This window comes from Electrophorus electricus, chromosome 2, assembly GCF_013358815.1.
Source record: "Electrophorus electricus isolate fEleEle1 chromosome 2, fEleEle1.pri, whole genome shotgun sequence".
Taxonomy (NCBI): domain Eukaryota; kingdom Metazoa; phylum Chordata; class Actinopteri; order Gymnotiformes; family Gymnotidae; genus Electrophorus; species Electrophorus electricus.
The window spans coordinates 13,798,296-13,816,256 of NC_049536.1; the positions used below are offsets into that span (position 1 = coordinate 13,798,296).

At 42.8% G+C, this 17,961-nt stretch overlaps 1 protein-coding gene across 1 annotated transcript in view; it reads left to right on the forward strand.

The window, feature by feature from the left end:
* cacna2d1a (calcium channel, voltage-dependent, alpha 2/delta subunit 1a) overlaps positions 1-17,961 on the forward strand; it is an 81,643-nt gene that overhangs the window by 27,270 nt on the left and 36,412 nt on the right. The window contains exons 4-7 of the mRNA XM_035534179.1: positions 3,994-4,053; positions 7,593-7,628; positions 7,997-8,099; positions 17,850-17,961. The exon at positions 17,850-17,961 is cut by the window's right edge and continues 20 nt beyond it. Of these exons, the coding sequence (XP_035390072.1) occupies positions 3,994-4,053; positions 7,593-7,628; positions 7,997-8,099; positions 17,850-17,961 (311 nt within the window). The remainder of the gene's footprint in view (positions 1-3,993; positions 4,054-7,592; positions 7,629-7,996; positions 8,100-17,849) is intronic.

Consider the following 17,961-nt stretch of genomic DNA (forward strand, 5'->3'; position numbering starts at 1 on the left):
CCTTGAATACATAATCTAGTTTTTACATTATCTACATAATCTATCATACATAATCTAGAGCATTGTTACATTATCTACATAACCTTGAATACATAATCTAGTTTTTACATTATCTACATAATCTATCATACATAATATAGAGCATTGTTACATTATCTACATAACCTTGAATACATAATCTAGAGTTTTTACATTATCTACATAATCTATCATAGATAATCTAGAGCTCTTTTACATTATCTACATAACCTTGAATACATAATCTAGAGTTTTTACATTATCTACATAATCTATCATACATAATCTAGAGCTCTTTTACATTATCTACATAACCTTGAATACATAATCTAGAGTTTTTACCTTATACATAATCTATCATACATAATCTAGAGCTCTTTTACATTATCTACATAACCTTGAATACATAATATAGAGTTTTTACATTATCTACATAATCTATCATACATAATATAGAGCATTGTTACATTAGCTACATAATCTAGAATACGTAATCTAGAGTATCGTTACATTGTCTACATAATATACAATACATTATCCAGTGCTCTTACATTATCTGTATACATAATATACAGTAGGGCCCATTTATAATATCTACATAATCTAAAGCGTTGCAACATTAGTACAAAGGCAGTTTGTCACATTTCAGTTGGCACCCAGTAAAGGGGATGCACACACGCACGCACACACAAACACACACACACACACACACACACACACACACAGTGATAATGACAGAGGAACCTGGAGATGACAGACACACACAGAACTGCACAGAACTGCAGTTCTGTGCTAATGGTCAACCAAGATTATACATTTGTTTTTTTTTATTTGAAAAAGTTTGAATAAGCAGTTTAAATATTTTAAAATATTATCAGAGTTAACATTTTTCGAGTCATTTTATTTTTTTACTTTTGCCAGACAGAGATGAACTTTGGTGAATTAACTTTACAAGTTTTGCTCAAGTCCTTTGGTCGTAATACAATTTGATAAATTCTGACGAATAGAAGTCATTCCTGGAGCCATTCTGGCATGATGAACTGTGCTGACTTATCAAGCAGCAAGTTGAGTACAAGTGGGTCCATCTTGTTTCAAAACATAAGGCCTGCTCTCCCTGGGTTGCACCACCCGGCTGCGTCCCGGCTGCGTCCTGCATGTGCGGGAAGCTTCCTGCCTGTGCTTTCTCCTCGGTTCACTCTAGCGTGTGGGACTGAGGTGGAGTAGCCTGACTAAGGCTACGCGGGGAGCCAGTAATTCTCATTATTGCACTGTATGCGTTCTTGCTTATGACGATAGTGCCATCCGGTTTGTGGAGGTCTTCCGAATTAGATGTGTATATAGCCTGATGGGCCACCGTAGACTCTGGCTTGCTGTTTGGTTGGGTGAAACAGTGTTCAAACAGCTGGTGAGAGAGACTGCCTTCCTATGGCAGTGCAAATACAGTCCTTTTAATCAGGGTTGAACAAGAGAGAGAAAAGAGAGCGAGTGAGTGTGCCCACGTGTCAGAGAGAGAGAGAGAGAGAGAGAGAGAAAGAGAGATCTGGGGTGGGGTGAGAGAATGCCACTGACCAGACAGCCATGACTCATTATTCTCAGCCTCATTATTAGCTACCAATTCCTCTGTCCAGCCTTTGTGTGTATGTGTGTGTGTGTGTGTGTGTGTGTGCGCACAAAGACATTTTTGTCATCTCAGCTGTCTGCTTTTCTTTGCCTTTGTCTCTGTTCTGTCCCACTGGCTTTGCTATAAAGAGAGGCAGCTTACAGCAGCAGTAGGTCTGCCCATGGACTCAGTAAGGTCCATAATACAGTGATCCACTGATGAAGTGATACGATGTGAGAGCTCTCCCTTCCTTTCCTGGACCACACGTGTCTCAGCACTACGCTGTGCTGCTCATGTCCAGGTTATTAAGCTAGGCTTGCTCTACTGAGCAGAACTGGTCTTATGCTCACACATTCACTCACTCCACCCCTCAACAGGGAAAAAAAAAATTGGAAAACAAAAAGGAATATTAAATATTGCAATGTAAACAAAATATATCCTAATAAAATTGAGAACTTCAGCCTTGCATAAAAAGAAAGAGAAAAAGCATTTTAACCTTTTATTACATTGGTTTGTTTGTTTTTTTTAACCTTTGTAGAGAATTAAACCACATTCCTTAGGAAAATTATGAAAATTCATTAATGTGCCTTAGCAATCTTTTGGTCTTTTGGTCAGCACCAGGGTATTACTAGTGTGTGTGTGTGTGTGTGTGTTTGCCAAAGCTTGAATGGATGTCCTTCAGAATGGCCAGTATGTGTAGTTAATGAGATGGTAGGATGTGGGAAGCACAGGACGTGGTCCTAGAGGCCGATAGACAAGGACAGCTATATATGTAGTGCAGTGGTGTAGGTTTCAGGTCAACTTTGCAGGGGACACTGCTCAACACCACCCAACCTAACCCATTATATTAATAGTGTGAATTACACTAGCTCCCCCCCCCCCCCCCCCAAAAAAAAAGCCTCTGCATATGATATAGTGTCTGTAAGAGTTGGGACTTTTATTCATACAGATAGATATACACCAACATTCTGTAACTCTTACCTTGGCACACATATACCGTGAGAGAGCTTGTACCGATGTCTGTGTTGTGCTACTTGCACGCTGTGCTGATCAATAGCTTGCACTATGTCACCTTAAAAGCATGACTCATGTCGCTGTAGCAGCAGGAGTCTGCTCCATGACACCTAATTAGCCTAGTCCTCGCTAATGAGACACAAACGTCAGGGTTGTTATAGCAACAGTTTATCTAGCTGAGCTGGTGTGGACAGTGTTGGACACTTGACTGTTGAGGGCTGAGTTGGAGGGCGGAGAGTTTGTTAGCAGGCAAAGAATATTATACACATTTGTTAAGAGTCCTACTGCTCTGTCTCTGTCTCTCTCTCTCTCTCTGTCTCTCTCTCTCTCTCTCTCTCTCTCTCTCTCTCTCTCTCTCTCTCTCTCTGTGTTTATATTTGCAACACATTTCTGGTTATAGCCTTTATCTTCTGGAGATGTCCAGTAAAGAGAAGTAAGCCTGATTATATAATACAGTGTTATTAACCAGTGATCACTGTTTTTTTGTTTTTTTTTTTAAATTCCCTACTAAAATGCATGTGGTAATTTAGTCGATAGGCAAAGCTTTTCCACATGTGCTTACGTAAGTTTGGATGTTTAGCCCCTCCCCGATTGGGTCATAACAGGGTCATATCTTCTTAATAAAATTACAGGGGAAGCCAGACTAATTAATCTACTGTGTAAAGCCTGATTGCCTGCTTCAAGTCCACCATTTCATGCAGATTCTAAAAACAGTGCCGGCAAAACCCTCTGTAGCTGCGTTACCTTTCATCAACAGGCCTACTGGAGTCGTTTTTTTGGCTGAGGGCACAACTGCTCACCTGTCGGCTCGTCACTCCCGCCATAGGGTGAAGTTACTGGGGAACTAATGTGACTGTGTAATCACCGTCCATCTGCCCTCCATGCTTTTATCTAGTAACACACAACGAGCGCGCTCTAACAGCCACGCCCTAGTCCGCGCCGCCGACACGCCCATCCCTGCTGCCCTCTGCCACACTGCCCTGTGTCGTCTGCTGCTACCCCAGATGCTGTGGACTCGCAACCCCGCCCTTCCTTCTAATTTCGCCGCCTTCGTTTGACAGAATGAGAAACGAGATACGGCATTTCCTCTGGGAAATTAGGCGTATGGTTTCTAGATCTGGCACTTTCCATTAACCTAGTCATTAGAGGAGATGAGGGGCAAGGCCACATTTGCCCTAATTTTAGCGTGACGTCGTGTTACGCCGAGGCCAGCCCTCCCTCCGCGGGGTGGGCGGGGGCTGAGCTGAAGGCGGCTCTAGCTCCTCGGCGGGAGCGTTGCGAGCGCAGTGTTGGCGCCCGTGTGCGTTGTGTGTGTATTGTGAAACAATGTGTGACGCTTTGTTCTCTTCTTGTGTTTAAAGGCTCTGGTGACAGCTGCAGAAAACCTCCAGGCGGAACATCAGTGGAGAGATGATATTGTGGTAAATGCAAACACACACACACACACACACACACACACACACACAAGCACATATACATGCACTGAGTCATCTGGATCATCAATATATTCCTGCCTGGAAATATAATCTTAATTTATGGCCACCATTTCATAGTTACACCGTGAATTGTCCTTTAGATTAGAGGCTAATCTATCCTTAGTAAAGTTTTTAAAGAAATGCCCTGCCTTTTATGGATTTTTCTATCGGGTCTCGTCTAAACTCTTGAGTCATTTTAATAGGGTTATGTCTGATTTATGGACAAGATTATGTATTACAACATGAATCAGAGGATCGTAGCAGTATAGGCAGCAGGTTTGAGTGGAAGTGTTATCCTGAGGGTGGGAGAGAACCCTGCTCCTCCTCACATCTCCTTTCTCGCAAAGTGGAGGACATAATCACAGACTACTCTGCCATATGAATTATTTTACATTTTTCTATTAAAATTTCCTTCCTTCATTCACGCATGTCTCTGAGTGGAGATCTGTGAAAAATAGACAGACAGAGAGAAAGAGGTGAAAGAGGGAGAAAAGGAAGTTAATCTTCGTTCTGGGGTGTACTTTCGGCTGTGTGTGTGTGTGTGTGTGTGTGTGTGTGTGTGTGTGTGCGCGCGCGCGCTGCATCAGTATAATGCAGTATAATGCACTGTGCCCAGAATTTGCAGGAAAGCGCAACATTCACGTATAGCATTATGAGCAAGTACTTGACCTTGCTTGACCCTGCTCAGAGAGACTTATAGTGCATACAGTGTTTCCTTGAAACAAACTGTCAGGTTGAATCCAGGTGATGGGGATAATTCCTAATTCATTTCAGCTGTTAAAGCCACATTACTCCATGTAGAAGAGGAGAAGCGAGTTTAAAAAAGGATTGTTAAATTGTTAGAAGACTTGGATTGTGTGCATGCGAGAAGGAAAGGGTAGCAAAACCACAACAAAAAGCGTAGTCAGCAGTATCGCTGCTGGAACTTCTGATCCAGACTACTCTTGAGCAGGATTAAGGCTGTGTTGTACTCTAGACACTAGAGCGTCCCAGAAAAAGCAGTCTCTAGAAAAACAATGAAAAAGAAAAAAAAAATCAAGTTGAATTCCTTAAAAGGTTTTAACATCAGTAAAAGCAATATGCTTTGAAAACTTTTTTTTAGGAAAACGAATAATCTGTGAAGCTGCTTTTGGCAGCTTCCTTGGCAGTCTGTTCTTTTTTTTCTAGATCCATTTAAACTGTTCTAATCAAGCGCTTGCTTAAGGAGCCCTCTAGGATTGGTGAGGAGTTATGCCGTGCTTCCAGAGAGTCTTCAGCACCTGTAGCAGAATTCTCAGTTTCAGCACAACTCCATGATCCTGTCCAATTTCCTCAGTGGCCTGAGTAATTTGTGTGTGTGTGTGTGTGTGTGTGTGTGTGTGAGAGAGAGAGAGCGAGACAGAGAGAGAGAGTTTAGGCACACTACATGACACTACATGACACTACATGTGACCTGACCAGCTAGGTCATCATATCCTGGCACATGTACACACATGAACGCTAGTCTGAATCTTCAGCTCACTGTGGGAGCTCGTATAGGGCTGCTGTGCGAGTCTCTGACAGGGCACTTTCTCTGTCCTGTAACTTTCCCTAAGTACCTCACGTTCTGCCAGTGGGGTCACGTGAGATCACACCTCCTATACTGGCCTTTATCCAGGAACTCACAGCCAGAGAGCCTCATTATGTTCTAGCCGACAGCAGCTTTATTAGAGACCTGACACTCAGAGCTGGCAGCCTCACACCATTAATCTCTCTCTCTCTCTCTCTCTCACACGCACACACGCACGCACACACACACACACACACACACACACACACACGTGCCCTAAGGACCCATGGTTAACTGGGAGAGAGGCACTGAGGCTGTCCCTCCCATTCTCATTACACTCCGTTTGAATAAATCACTCATATGACAGTGCAGTGCTGTATGTGCCAGGCCATTTTGCTCCTCAGTGATTATAATGTTTTTCCAAAGTGGTCCTGACAGAATAAAGTGATTTGTACAAAAGCTACACGCTTTTTGAATTTAAATGGCAAAAACATTTATTTTGGGGTTTAGTTTTAGATTAGGGCTAGGAAATACTTATTCCATGTTGGTATTTATATGCATAGAATCTACATATATGTATAGGAAATAAAAACATGCATGTATGGATGTGTTGTATGTTGGGAATGTGGTTCTCATGTTAATTACGTTCATATTAAACATCCTCATAAAGTAGGCTGTCAATTTATAGCTTTCCATTAATAAGAGCATCACCCATCCCTTACCACCACCCATAGATTACAAGGAGCATATTTATATACCACATTACATGTTTATGGGAACTAAATAGCACTGGCTGCAAGCATTAATTTGCTACTGGCCTCCTGGTATGTTCTGTGCCAGGACATTAAACTGTGAGTAGGAGTCGTTACATTACTCAGTGTGACAATCAGAAAGATTCTCATTTGAATAAGTCTGTACGCCGTTCATGTCTGCCGTCTCTCTCTCTCTCTCTCTCTCTCTCTCTCTCTCTCTCTCTCTCTCACACACACACACACACACACACACACGTCAGCTCCTCCTTCCTTTGCACTATACGGTATCCTCACACGGAATCCAGAGACGCGGTCAGCGGAGTAAGACAAAACAGACGGGGAACAGGCAAAGCGGGCACTCCAAAAGCACACGCGCAGAGCCGATAAACCAGACACGATAACAAACTACTTAAAAACGCAATCCGAGTTGACAAGACTTCGCAAAGGCCGAGCGAACACACGGGGCTTAAATACAAAGACTAACAAGATACAGGTGATTACAATAAGAGGTAACGAAACAAACTAGGGGCGGGACCAAAAGAAACCAAAACGAGGACGCACGAGGAAACAAAACCAGGAAACAAAGCAAATAAACATAGTAGCGTTGCCGTGGGAACCGCGACGGCAGGGCGGGCGAACCTGACACTGTTGGTAGCGGAAATCAATACACATTATGGCGGTCGGATTGGTTACGCGGCGCAGGAAGGTTTGCTCTTCACCCTGCGTATTTTGATCATTGCGTGCTCCTGTGTGCTTGTGTGTGGGGATGCACAGGTGTACTTGTTTAAGAATGTTGCTGACTGCAGGTGTAATAACAGTACATGGTAGTGTGTGAGGGTGCGGGAGTGTGTTTGGTGCTTCCTGTGCATGCCCTCTGGACCGCCCCTTCCACTGCCCCAGATGTTCTGAATCAGGCTGTTTTTGCGGCTACTGTCGCCATGTTTCGACTGATGTTGCAGATGGCACTGACCAAAGATTTACTCCAGGGCAACCATACATCACAGAAAGAATGCACTCATTGCAGTCAGCTTTCACAGGGCGTGGAGTTTCTTCAGGAGCCATACACACAGAATGCACAGCACTACACAACACAACCAAGTCCATGCGCACAGGCAGAACCGCTTTACACAACTACACAAAAAAAATAAACAGAGTCACAATTTTTGGCCAAAAATAATTTATTGCCTTAATATTTTGTCTTGCAGATCAATAGCACATGGTATTATAATGCGAAACTTGAGGTAAGCCCCACTGTGTGTTTTCTGTTGTCTGAATACATCATGCTGTGTGGTCAACTAGTGCAGTCTTACAGCATATCAGGGACAACAGCCACGAAACAGCCATCTTGCACCCACACCCACTGGCCAGTTTATTAGGTGCATCTGTCATACAGGTGCATTAAAGTTTACAGTTTACAGTAAAGTTTACAACTACAGACCACGGGGTTACAGCTGAAAGATTGTGGACCATTCTCAACATAGTTAACACTGGATCAAGTGTGTCAAGAAAGGTTTTTACGTATGTCAGTGTCACTGGATGCCACCCAAAAGAGTGTGTGTGTGTGTGTGGGTGTCTGGAGGTTTTCTAATGCTGTTCTTTTTACCTTCAGACCGGCTTGAACCGTACAGAATTTAAAGATGACCCAACGTTTAAGCGCCTGGTATCATACAATACCACAGCAGTTCATATCCCAACTGACATCTATGAGGGCTGTAAGTTTGCATACACACACGCACACACACACACACACACACACACACACACACACACACACACACGCACGCGCGCGCACACACACACACACACACACAACACAACAAAGGACCACATGCTCGCTCACACCAACACTCACCCACTCACGATTCAGCCCGCTCACGAACTCGCTTAAACTGCAACTTACAAACATGCTTCTATAATACACCGCCTGCCTCTGGACTTTCTTAGACGCCTTTACTCATTTTATCCCCCTGTGTCACGTGTGGACAGATGAAGGCCCTGTGAAGCCTGCAGACTAAATTTAGAGCACAGCCCTGCAGCGGCGTATGTATCCTGGCCTCTTCCTTCTCTCCCCCCTCTCTGTGCCTAGGGCACACAGGCCCGTGAGGATACATTATGGCCTGTGCAGATCCTAAACCACAGCCTCACACTCTTCCTCACGAGCACCCTCTCGCACCCTTTCCCTCTCACCTTACACTTCTGCACACTCTCTTCCTCCATTTTATTTTTTGATCTGTGCTTTTCATCTTTGGGTTTTTAGGTGTTTATTTTTTTACCATCGTGTTAATCAGTAGGTCAGCTTAACCCACACACGAGGACACAGAGCCATTGTTATCTGTTTTCTGGACTCTTGCGGGCAGAAAACCAGCAGTTATTCCGACTGCAGCGAAAGTCTCAAACTGGCTCTTCCAGGTGGCAAACACGTGCCCTGATCACCGAACTAAAGACCCAGTTTACCGTCAGAGCATGTTTACACTCCTGTGTCGTGGTTTGCACACAAAGGCTAATAACAGCCACTTCACTCGTGACTCTGGTGCTGACTGGCACCACTAAATAAATTAATTCCCCCTTGTATTACCCTGAGACCTTTTTCGCAAGATTTGCACATGCACACCATCGTATACTTGAGCATGGACATATGAGGTCTGTCTAGTTTGTGGAATGCGTGTCCTAGAGCTCCACATTGTTATAAATTCTCTTTCTCTCTTTCCTTCTTCTGTTTTTTTTTTTTTTTTTTTAGTGCACTCCAGCTCGTGCAGGTTAGGTGAGATTACTGAAGAGTTCCATTCTCTGTTTTTGTCAGAAATGGAGTGAAGAGTGCACTCTCTCGCTAGGAATAGGGAAGGGGGCATACAGATGACACAGGTCTTGTCTTCCGCATTAAATATAAATATCCTCTTCGTTATTAAGTTCCACTGATATTAATAACGCTTTCTTGTGGAGCTCCATGTGTAACCATTCAAACACCTTTAGCATTTAGTTCAATAGAGAGTCAATGCTGCATATGGGTGAAATTTCAGACCTTTCAGTACAGTGTGGAGGAGCTCCTGTGTGATGCACCTTTAAAGAACCTCATTCAAGCAGTTAATGGTGGTGGAATATCCTGCAATGCAGTGGAATGAGCGACTAGAGTCAGGTGGGTGTGGTCCTGCAGACGTCCCGCCCCTCCCTTTGGCCTGCCATGCCATGTGCCCAAGTTTGTCTGCATCGCTGGACGTTTTTATGCTGTGCCTGTAAGTGGAGTCACATTACGGTTGAGAGCCACACAGGCTATAAATCAGAGACCGTTTTGGCCTGAGTTGGGCTTAAGGGGTAAGTGTGTGTGTGTGTGTGTTTGTGCGTATGTGTGTGTGTGTGTGTGTGTGTGTGTGTTAGACTCTTTGCAGGTGTGAGGTGATTATTTAGTGTCCCACTCCATTTTCCCACTTGTGTCTGTTTTTGGAGCGTGAACGCTATTGGATGGTTGATGAAGCACCTTAAGGTTATAGTGCACCTCAGTATGAGGATCATTTTTCTTGCTCAGTATATACTAATGGCCCAATCTGATCTGGAAACAGCCCGATACTTTGAATTGTGACTCACGCTCTTTATCTGGTAAAGCCAGTCTGTGGCAGGCCTCTCTCTAACATGGACTGCTGTACCCTGTCAGGGTATCACTCACCCACCGAGGAGAGGCCATCGAAAAAGAAAGAATAAATGCTACATCAGCGCATATTAAACCCTCTAAAAGCAACCGTATTTTAACAGTAAACCCAAATGTGTGTATATCATGTTTTTTCTTCAATTTCTTTTTTCCCTCATGTGCGATGAGGGTACGCAGTGGTGTAACGTGTAATGGTTCAGAATCAGTTACCTGCAGCTGAGTGTCCCTGGCAAATCAGAGAGAACCTTCTTGTGACGTGGCGTGGGAGTCGACAAGCCAGACGGTAATGGGGCCGGTAGCCAGACGTTCATTGATAAAAAGACAATAAAAACAGGCCGGCCAGGGTAGCAGCCCACATGTTTCGCTGTCTGCAGCTCCTACATCTGACCATCAGTGGGCAAGATGTCAGCAGGTTCATCGTAAGGTCGGGAAGCATCCAGGGCCTGACCTAATCCCACAAGCCACCCTAAAACACTGCTGTGATTAACGATCACCAGTATTCATGGACATCTTCAGTAGGTCCTTGGACCTCTATTCTATTGCCACATGCTTCAGATCCTACACCCTGACCCTAAAACTAACCCAGATGAGGCCTAAAGCACTGTGGGAAGTGGCCCTGATCTCTGTAGTCATGAAGGGTTTTGAACACTTCATCCTTGCCTATTTGAGGATTATCAGAGTACTTGCTAGACTCTCTGCAGTTTGCGCACAGAGCCAGCAGGTCTGTTGAGAACATAGGAAGGTTGGTACAGCAGTTTATGCTAAAGCATCTCAGCAGTCCAGGCATTCAAGAACTCTTTTCATGGACTTCAGCTTGGCTTTCAACACCATTATCCCAGATCTCATCTTTCAATGTATCACAGTTTTCCTGACAGGCAGGAGACATCAGGTAAGGCTGGCAAAATACAGTCCAGACCCCCCTGACTGATGCTGACGGGTGCACGTCTAGGCTGTGTGTCTAGACTTGTGTCTAGGCTGTGTGTCTAGACTTGTGTCTAGGCTGTGTGTAAGGAGCCTAAAGTAGGTGACATCACCATAGTCATCCTCAGAAGCAATGGTGACAAGTCTGTCTACAGGAAGGAAGTCAAACAGCCAGTCTCCTGGTGCAGTTCCAATTACCTGATCCTCAACACCCTTAAGACTGTAGAGATGGTAGATATTAGATGAACTTCCCCTGAAACACAAACAGCTCTGGCTGTGGAATTACTGTCACTCACTGCTTACTAATTACTAATATTACTAACTATTAATTACTAATAAAACTATTAATTACTGTGGAATTATTGTCACTGGAAGTTCAAGTTCCAGGGCACCGCTATATCCATGGATTTGTGATAGGAGGGGAACGTAGTGTCCATCGGAATGAGAGCACAGCAGAGAATGTTCTCGCTGAGACGGCTGAACAAATTCGACTTGCTGCTGGCGCCGAGGATCCAGTTCTACACTACAACAAGCGAGTCCATCCTCACCTCCTCCATAACCATTCGGTTCGGCTCCTCCACCTCTCAGGAACGAGCCAGTGCCTAGTCAGGACTGCAGGGAGGGTTACTAGGTGCAGCCCGCCAGCACTTCAGGACACCCAACACAGCCATGAAGTGTGCTGGCAAACCCATAGCCCACCCTTCTTATGCCAGATGACACTTTAGCCAGCCATTCCCATCAGGCAGAAGACAGGGCCGTCAGAAATGGCATGACCACGCAAAAAAGGGCAGCTTTTTCCCGGGGCTGTGGTTCTCATCAAGCACAGTGATCACTTTGCACATTAGCCTATAGCCTTTAACCTAGCGTCCTCCTTCGCTGTAGCTTGTAACTGCATTAACTGCTCTGTTCAAATGTTTCAGGTGTAACACCCCAGCTAGAACTGCATCTGAGCACAAATTCACATTTCACACTAATAAACTGTACTGTATAACCCACTATCGTGGCTTTCTACCATACTCAGGAGATCGTTTAGTGTCACAGTTCCCGCCCTCTGGATCTCCTTTCTTACAGCTATTCGTACTTCCTCTCTCTCTTCCTTTAAAACTTTGTCAGTATATCCATTCACCATGTTTTTTATGAAAGGCACTATATAAATCTAACCAATAATAATAATATTAAAGGCACTATATAAATCTAACCAATAATAATAATATTAAAGGTACTATATAAATCTAACCAATAATAATAATATTAAAGGCACTATATAAATCTAACCAATAATAATAATATTAAAGGTACTATATAAATCTAACCAATAATAATAATATTAAAGGCACTATATAAATCTAACCAATAATAATAATATTAAAGGTACTATATAAATCTAACCAATAATAATAATATTAAAGGCACTATATAAAGCTAACCAATAATAATAATATTAAAGGTACTATATAAATCTAACCAATAATAATAATAATATTATTATTGGTCAGATTTATTTAGTGCCTTTCATAAAAAACATGGTGAATGGATATACTGACAAAGTTTTAAAGGAAGAGAGAGAGGAACAAGTGCGAATAGCTGTAAGAAGGGAGATAATAATAATAATAATAATAATAATAATAATAATAACAACAACAACAACAATAATTATTATTATTATTATTATTGTTATTATAATTACCCATATGCACATATTCAATATTCATTTTAAACCTCTAATTTACTCTAATTTAAAATAGCTTTATTTTGTTATTAACTTTATTCTCTACTCTGTGCACAGTACTGTAAATAGTCCTTTGTTTTCATCACGTTTGGTATGTTACATGCGAACTCCCCAAGGCAAATTCCTTGTATGTGAAACATACCTGGCAAATAAAACTGATTCAGACTGTGGCTCTGGTGATATCTGTTTATTTTCTCAGTCATATGTAGGCATAGCGCTTTGACACGCGAGTGCATACGCGCATATGTTTGCTACCGAGACCCGACACTTACAGTATTTCAAAGGCAACCGAGTACAGCGTGACCTTAATGCTCTCAGTACTGATGAATGCAGGTGGACAGGGCTTTGAATGATTCATATCTCACTGTCTGCCTGTCTCTCTCTCTCTCTCTCTCTCTCTCTCTCTCTCTCTCTCTCTCTCTCTCTCCCTCTCTCTATCTGTCTTGCTGTCTGTCCTTTAAGCCAGGCTCTGCTTTGTGTCTCGTTGCTTTTGCTAAGGGCGGCTCTGCCCCTCCTGCTGCCCGTGCGTCCTGCCTGTCTCCACCCTCTGCTTTCTTCTCTCCGCCCCAGTGGCTGGCTCCACGAGGACTAGGACGGAGCAGGCGGGTGGATGCGCTTGCGTTCGTCACAAGGCAGTGCCTGAGAAAGCATTGTCAATGCATGACTGCATTTGTATGAAAGGAAGAGGGAGAAAGAGCATGAACAGGATTGTGTCTGAGTCTTTCTCTCACCCTGCTTTGTTATTGTGAAAGATAAGCCTGCTTTTCTGCTAATTTACCATAGTCAGACATGAATAGGTCTTAAAGAGTGTAAATATCCAGCAACCAGAGCAGGCTTAAAGCATAACTCTAGTAATGAATACATCTACTACAGGCAAATAAAATAATGTTTTTGAATATTAACATTTGGCACAGATATACAGCTTGCAGTGAGGACAAAATTAATATTTTTGTATACAAGCTTTACTGCACATTTTGCTTCAAAACCAGATCCCAAGGTTCAGACCGAAAGATTTTAAAATAGAATTTTTAAATGACCAGCTTTGACATTTCCATATGACTAACATACTGAAACAGAATCCGGTTTGACAAAAAAGTAAAGCTAAGATGGCAGACTAGTCAATGCAAATGACTTACAATGTTTCATTTATGCATATTCATTAAGCAAGGAAACCAACAATATTCTTAGTACTGGTGACAATCTGGGAATGTTATATTAGTGAAAAAGACTATACATTGAATGTCAGGTAATAATACTGTTATATCAGTAAAAAACTTGGACCATGCGTTGAGCGTCAAGCAATAATACTGTTATGTTAGTACAAAACTTGGACCAGACGTTGAATGCCAGGTAATAATACTATTATATTAGTAAAAACTTGGACCATGCGTTGAGCGTCAGGTAATAATACTGTTATATTAGTACAAAACTTGGACCAGACGTTGAATGTCAGGTAATAATACTGTTATATTAGTAAAACCTTGGACCAGACTCTGAGTGTCAGGTAATAATACTGTTGCAGTAATTGCTGCTTCTGCATCTCTGGCCTTATAACTTGCTACAACTTCAGCTGGCAAACTAGCTGTAACATATTTATGATTATGTATCATGCAGATATTCTTTAGTATTCATTAGTATTTTATTCAGTTATATGTTTGGGGTTTTTTGTGTAATTTCCTGCATACAGAAAGACCTATGCACACTGTCATATATGAATCACACATACTGTACATGCACATTGTCATATATGAATCACACTGTATATACACACTTTCCTATATGAATCACACATACTGTACATACACACTGTCATATATGAATCACACATACCGTACATACACACTGTCATATATGAATCACACTGTATATACACACTTTCCTATATGAATCACACATACTGTACATACACGCTGTCATATATGAATCACACATACCGTACATACACACTGTCATATATGAATCACACTGTATATACACACTTTCCTATATGAATCACACATACTGTACATACACACTGTCATATATGAATCACACACACTGTACATACACACTGTCATATATGAATCACACATACCGTACATACACACTGTCATATATGAATCACACTGTATATACACACTTTCCTATATGAATCACACATACTGTACATACACACTTTCCTATATGAATCACACATACTGTACATAAACACTCATATATGAATTACACATACTGTACATACGCACTGTCATATATGAATCACATACCGTACATACACACTGTCATATATGAATCATACACTGTACATACACACTGTCATATATGAATCACACACTGTACATACACACTGTCATATATGAATCACACACTGTACATAACAGGTGTCTGTTCTCTGTTCTAAGCCATGTTTTTGTTTTTGTTTTTTTAAACTCCAAACCCTTTGATACCAACAGTGTGGTGACTTCCCTGTGTGTAGTGCCACACCTACATCTACACCTACTAATGAAGTGATGGGTTGTCTCAAGTACATTTGAGCAGGAAATTAACAAACTATGCTGGACTTCAGCCCTTATTGTCATTCGCCCACACATGCTCCGCCCACAACTTCATCTGTGTACGTTCCTTTGCCCACTCTGAGAAATAACATGCAGACTGGCATGATCACATTCACAGAGTAAACATGTTCCGGTCTGTGTAGGGCAGTGTAGGAGCAGGGAAGCCTTTTGGAGCGTCACATTGGCTCATCTTCAAGAAGTCTGGGTCTTCAGTGTAAACAGGTCACATAGTTCTAGAATAACTAGAAATGATAAAAGAGTGAAAGAGTGAAAGAGTGAAAGAGTGAAATCACAAAAAGGCAGCTTCCTGTGGGGGTTGGATGGGATTTGGGTTACTGCTTCAGCAAGCTCTTGTCCCATGGGACAGATTAGCATTCGCCAATCTGCATTGATTTTGCAATTTAGAGTGGAATTCTGTGCTTTCCATTGCCACGGCAACTGTTTCCACAGCAGCACCAGCCTCATGTTTGTATGCATGTGTATGCGATGTGTGAGAGGGTCTATGGTTCCCTGGTTACTGGTCATAGATCACACAGGTTAGGCCCTTGGAACAACAGCCCAAGCCTGTCTGATATAAGAGCTTCATGAAGGCAAGGTATAGCGGTCGGGGAGATGAAGATTGATGGACGCGGCAGTAGATGAGTAGTGATGGGCTGATCAGTTTGGTGAGAGAGGGAGAGAAGGAGACAGAGAAAGACAGAGGCGGAGCGGGTAAGAAAGGATGAATGAAAGAAAGAAGGGCTTTTGATAGTAAGAAATGGCAAATAAAGGTGGGTCAGGGAGATGGAATGTACAGAAGATAGATGGAGCCCCTGAGTGGTGGTGTTTTGTTTTACTTTACTGCAGAAGCAATTGGCTTAAGAGTGATTTTATGGCCCTCTGCCACCCACACATGCCCAACCCTAATATATAAACGTGCACACACACACACACACACACACACACACACACACACACACACACTCCCTCTGTCCGCTCTCTGTGATCTGGTGATGGGTGCCCCAGGGCCGTCTCCCCCTGCATTTACGTAAGAGCCGGAGGGCAGGCGGAGCATGGCCCTGGGACCCCTGCGCTCTGGGTGGTGTGTGAAGGATGTGTTTACGGGCAGCCTGCCGGCCTCTCTCATTAGGGCCCACTTAAATGTGATCAATAGGGCTCCAGCCGACAGCCACGGCCCAGGGTGCAGCGGCACTGCCGCTGCTATTGATTAGCGAGGTGGCCTGTTGGGGGAGGGGCGGGGAGAGAGCGGGCACTGCTGTGTGTTCCTGCAGCTGAGGTTAATGAACCACTGCTCCTGTGGGATGCATCAGATGCACAAATTCTCCATCTCTCTCTCTCTCTCTCTCTCTCTCTCTCTCTCTCTCTCTCTCTCTCTCTCTCTGTCTCTGTCTCTCTCTCTGTCTCTCTCTCTCACACACACACACATTTACACTCGCACAGCTACTGCACACACACAGCGATCACGCAGAATCCTCTTTTAGCCCAGGGCTTTGAATGCCCTGCTGCTGTTTATCCAAGTTCCCCTTGACCTCGGAATGTCTACTGTTAAACGACACACAAAGGAGCACCATAGAGACATCAAGTACCAGAGCACATGACTTCCTATTATTGCTAAGCAACAGATATAAACACAGAGAGCACATAATATCCTGCAACTAGAGAAACAAGTTTTTTTTTTAAATGACTTCAAAAATACAATTCGTTATGTTTATCATGCAGAGACGCTATGGCGGGAAATCAGCTAAATGGTGCTGTATTTATATTTTCCTCTGCATTTGTGTCAGTATCATTTGGCCTTTAACACACTTTAACACAGTTTCTTGTCAGCCCGATCTGTAGTTTTCTTCAGAAAAAGCCTGCCATTTCCTGATAATTACGTTTAGGCCGCATTAGCTAATGGCCCCTTCAGACTCAACATGCTCCTCCAGCTTGTGGTCACACACCCTGCATTCACACAGAACAGAGCACTGCTCTGTTTGGGTCGGCACACTGAAGTGGTGTACACGGCTTGAGAAGTGTGTGTGCAATGTAATTAAAATAATCACATTCAAAACTACGAAAAATAGCAAAACATCTTTAATCTTCTCAGTACTATGAGACGTTTTATTGACAAATTGCAGATGCACTGATATATGTCACAGGACTGTTCCTTTCACCTCAAGAAAATAGCTAACCACTGCTTGAGAACAGACTAAGAATTCAAAAGACTTCTCATGCAGCCTAAAATATATCTGTCTATATTTTTGTTTCAGTTAGAGTAACATTCCATTTTCAGGATAAAAATAACATGCTCAGAAAATTCTCATTCATTTCTTCTAATTGAATTTAGCATACATATAATATTTGTCCTGAATACTTAGGAGAGAGAAAAGAATATCACATTGTAATGTTGTCAACTATTACTGTTTCTTTATTGATATCTTGGTCTAGCAAACAGCGAATTTAGAGGTTTGCTAACAAAACTGCTACACCTATCACGTATTCCACGAACTGCATACAGATAGCATTTGTGCATGTGTGTGTGTGTGTGTATGTGTGTGTGTGTGTGTGTGTGTGTATATGTGTGTGTGTGTGTGTGTGTGTGTGTGTGTGTGTGTGTGTGTGTGTGTGTGTGTGTGTGTGTGTATGTGTATTGCAGCCACAATAATTCTGAATGAGCTGAACTGGACAGCTGCACTCGATGAGGTGTTTCAGAAGAATAAAGAAGACGACCCATCACTGCTGTGGCAGGTGTTTGGCAGTGCTACTGG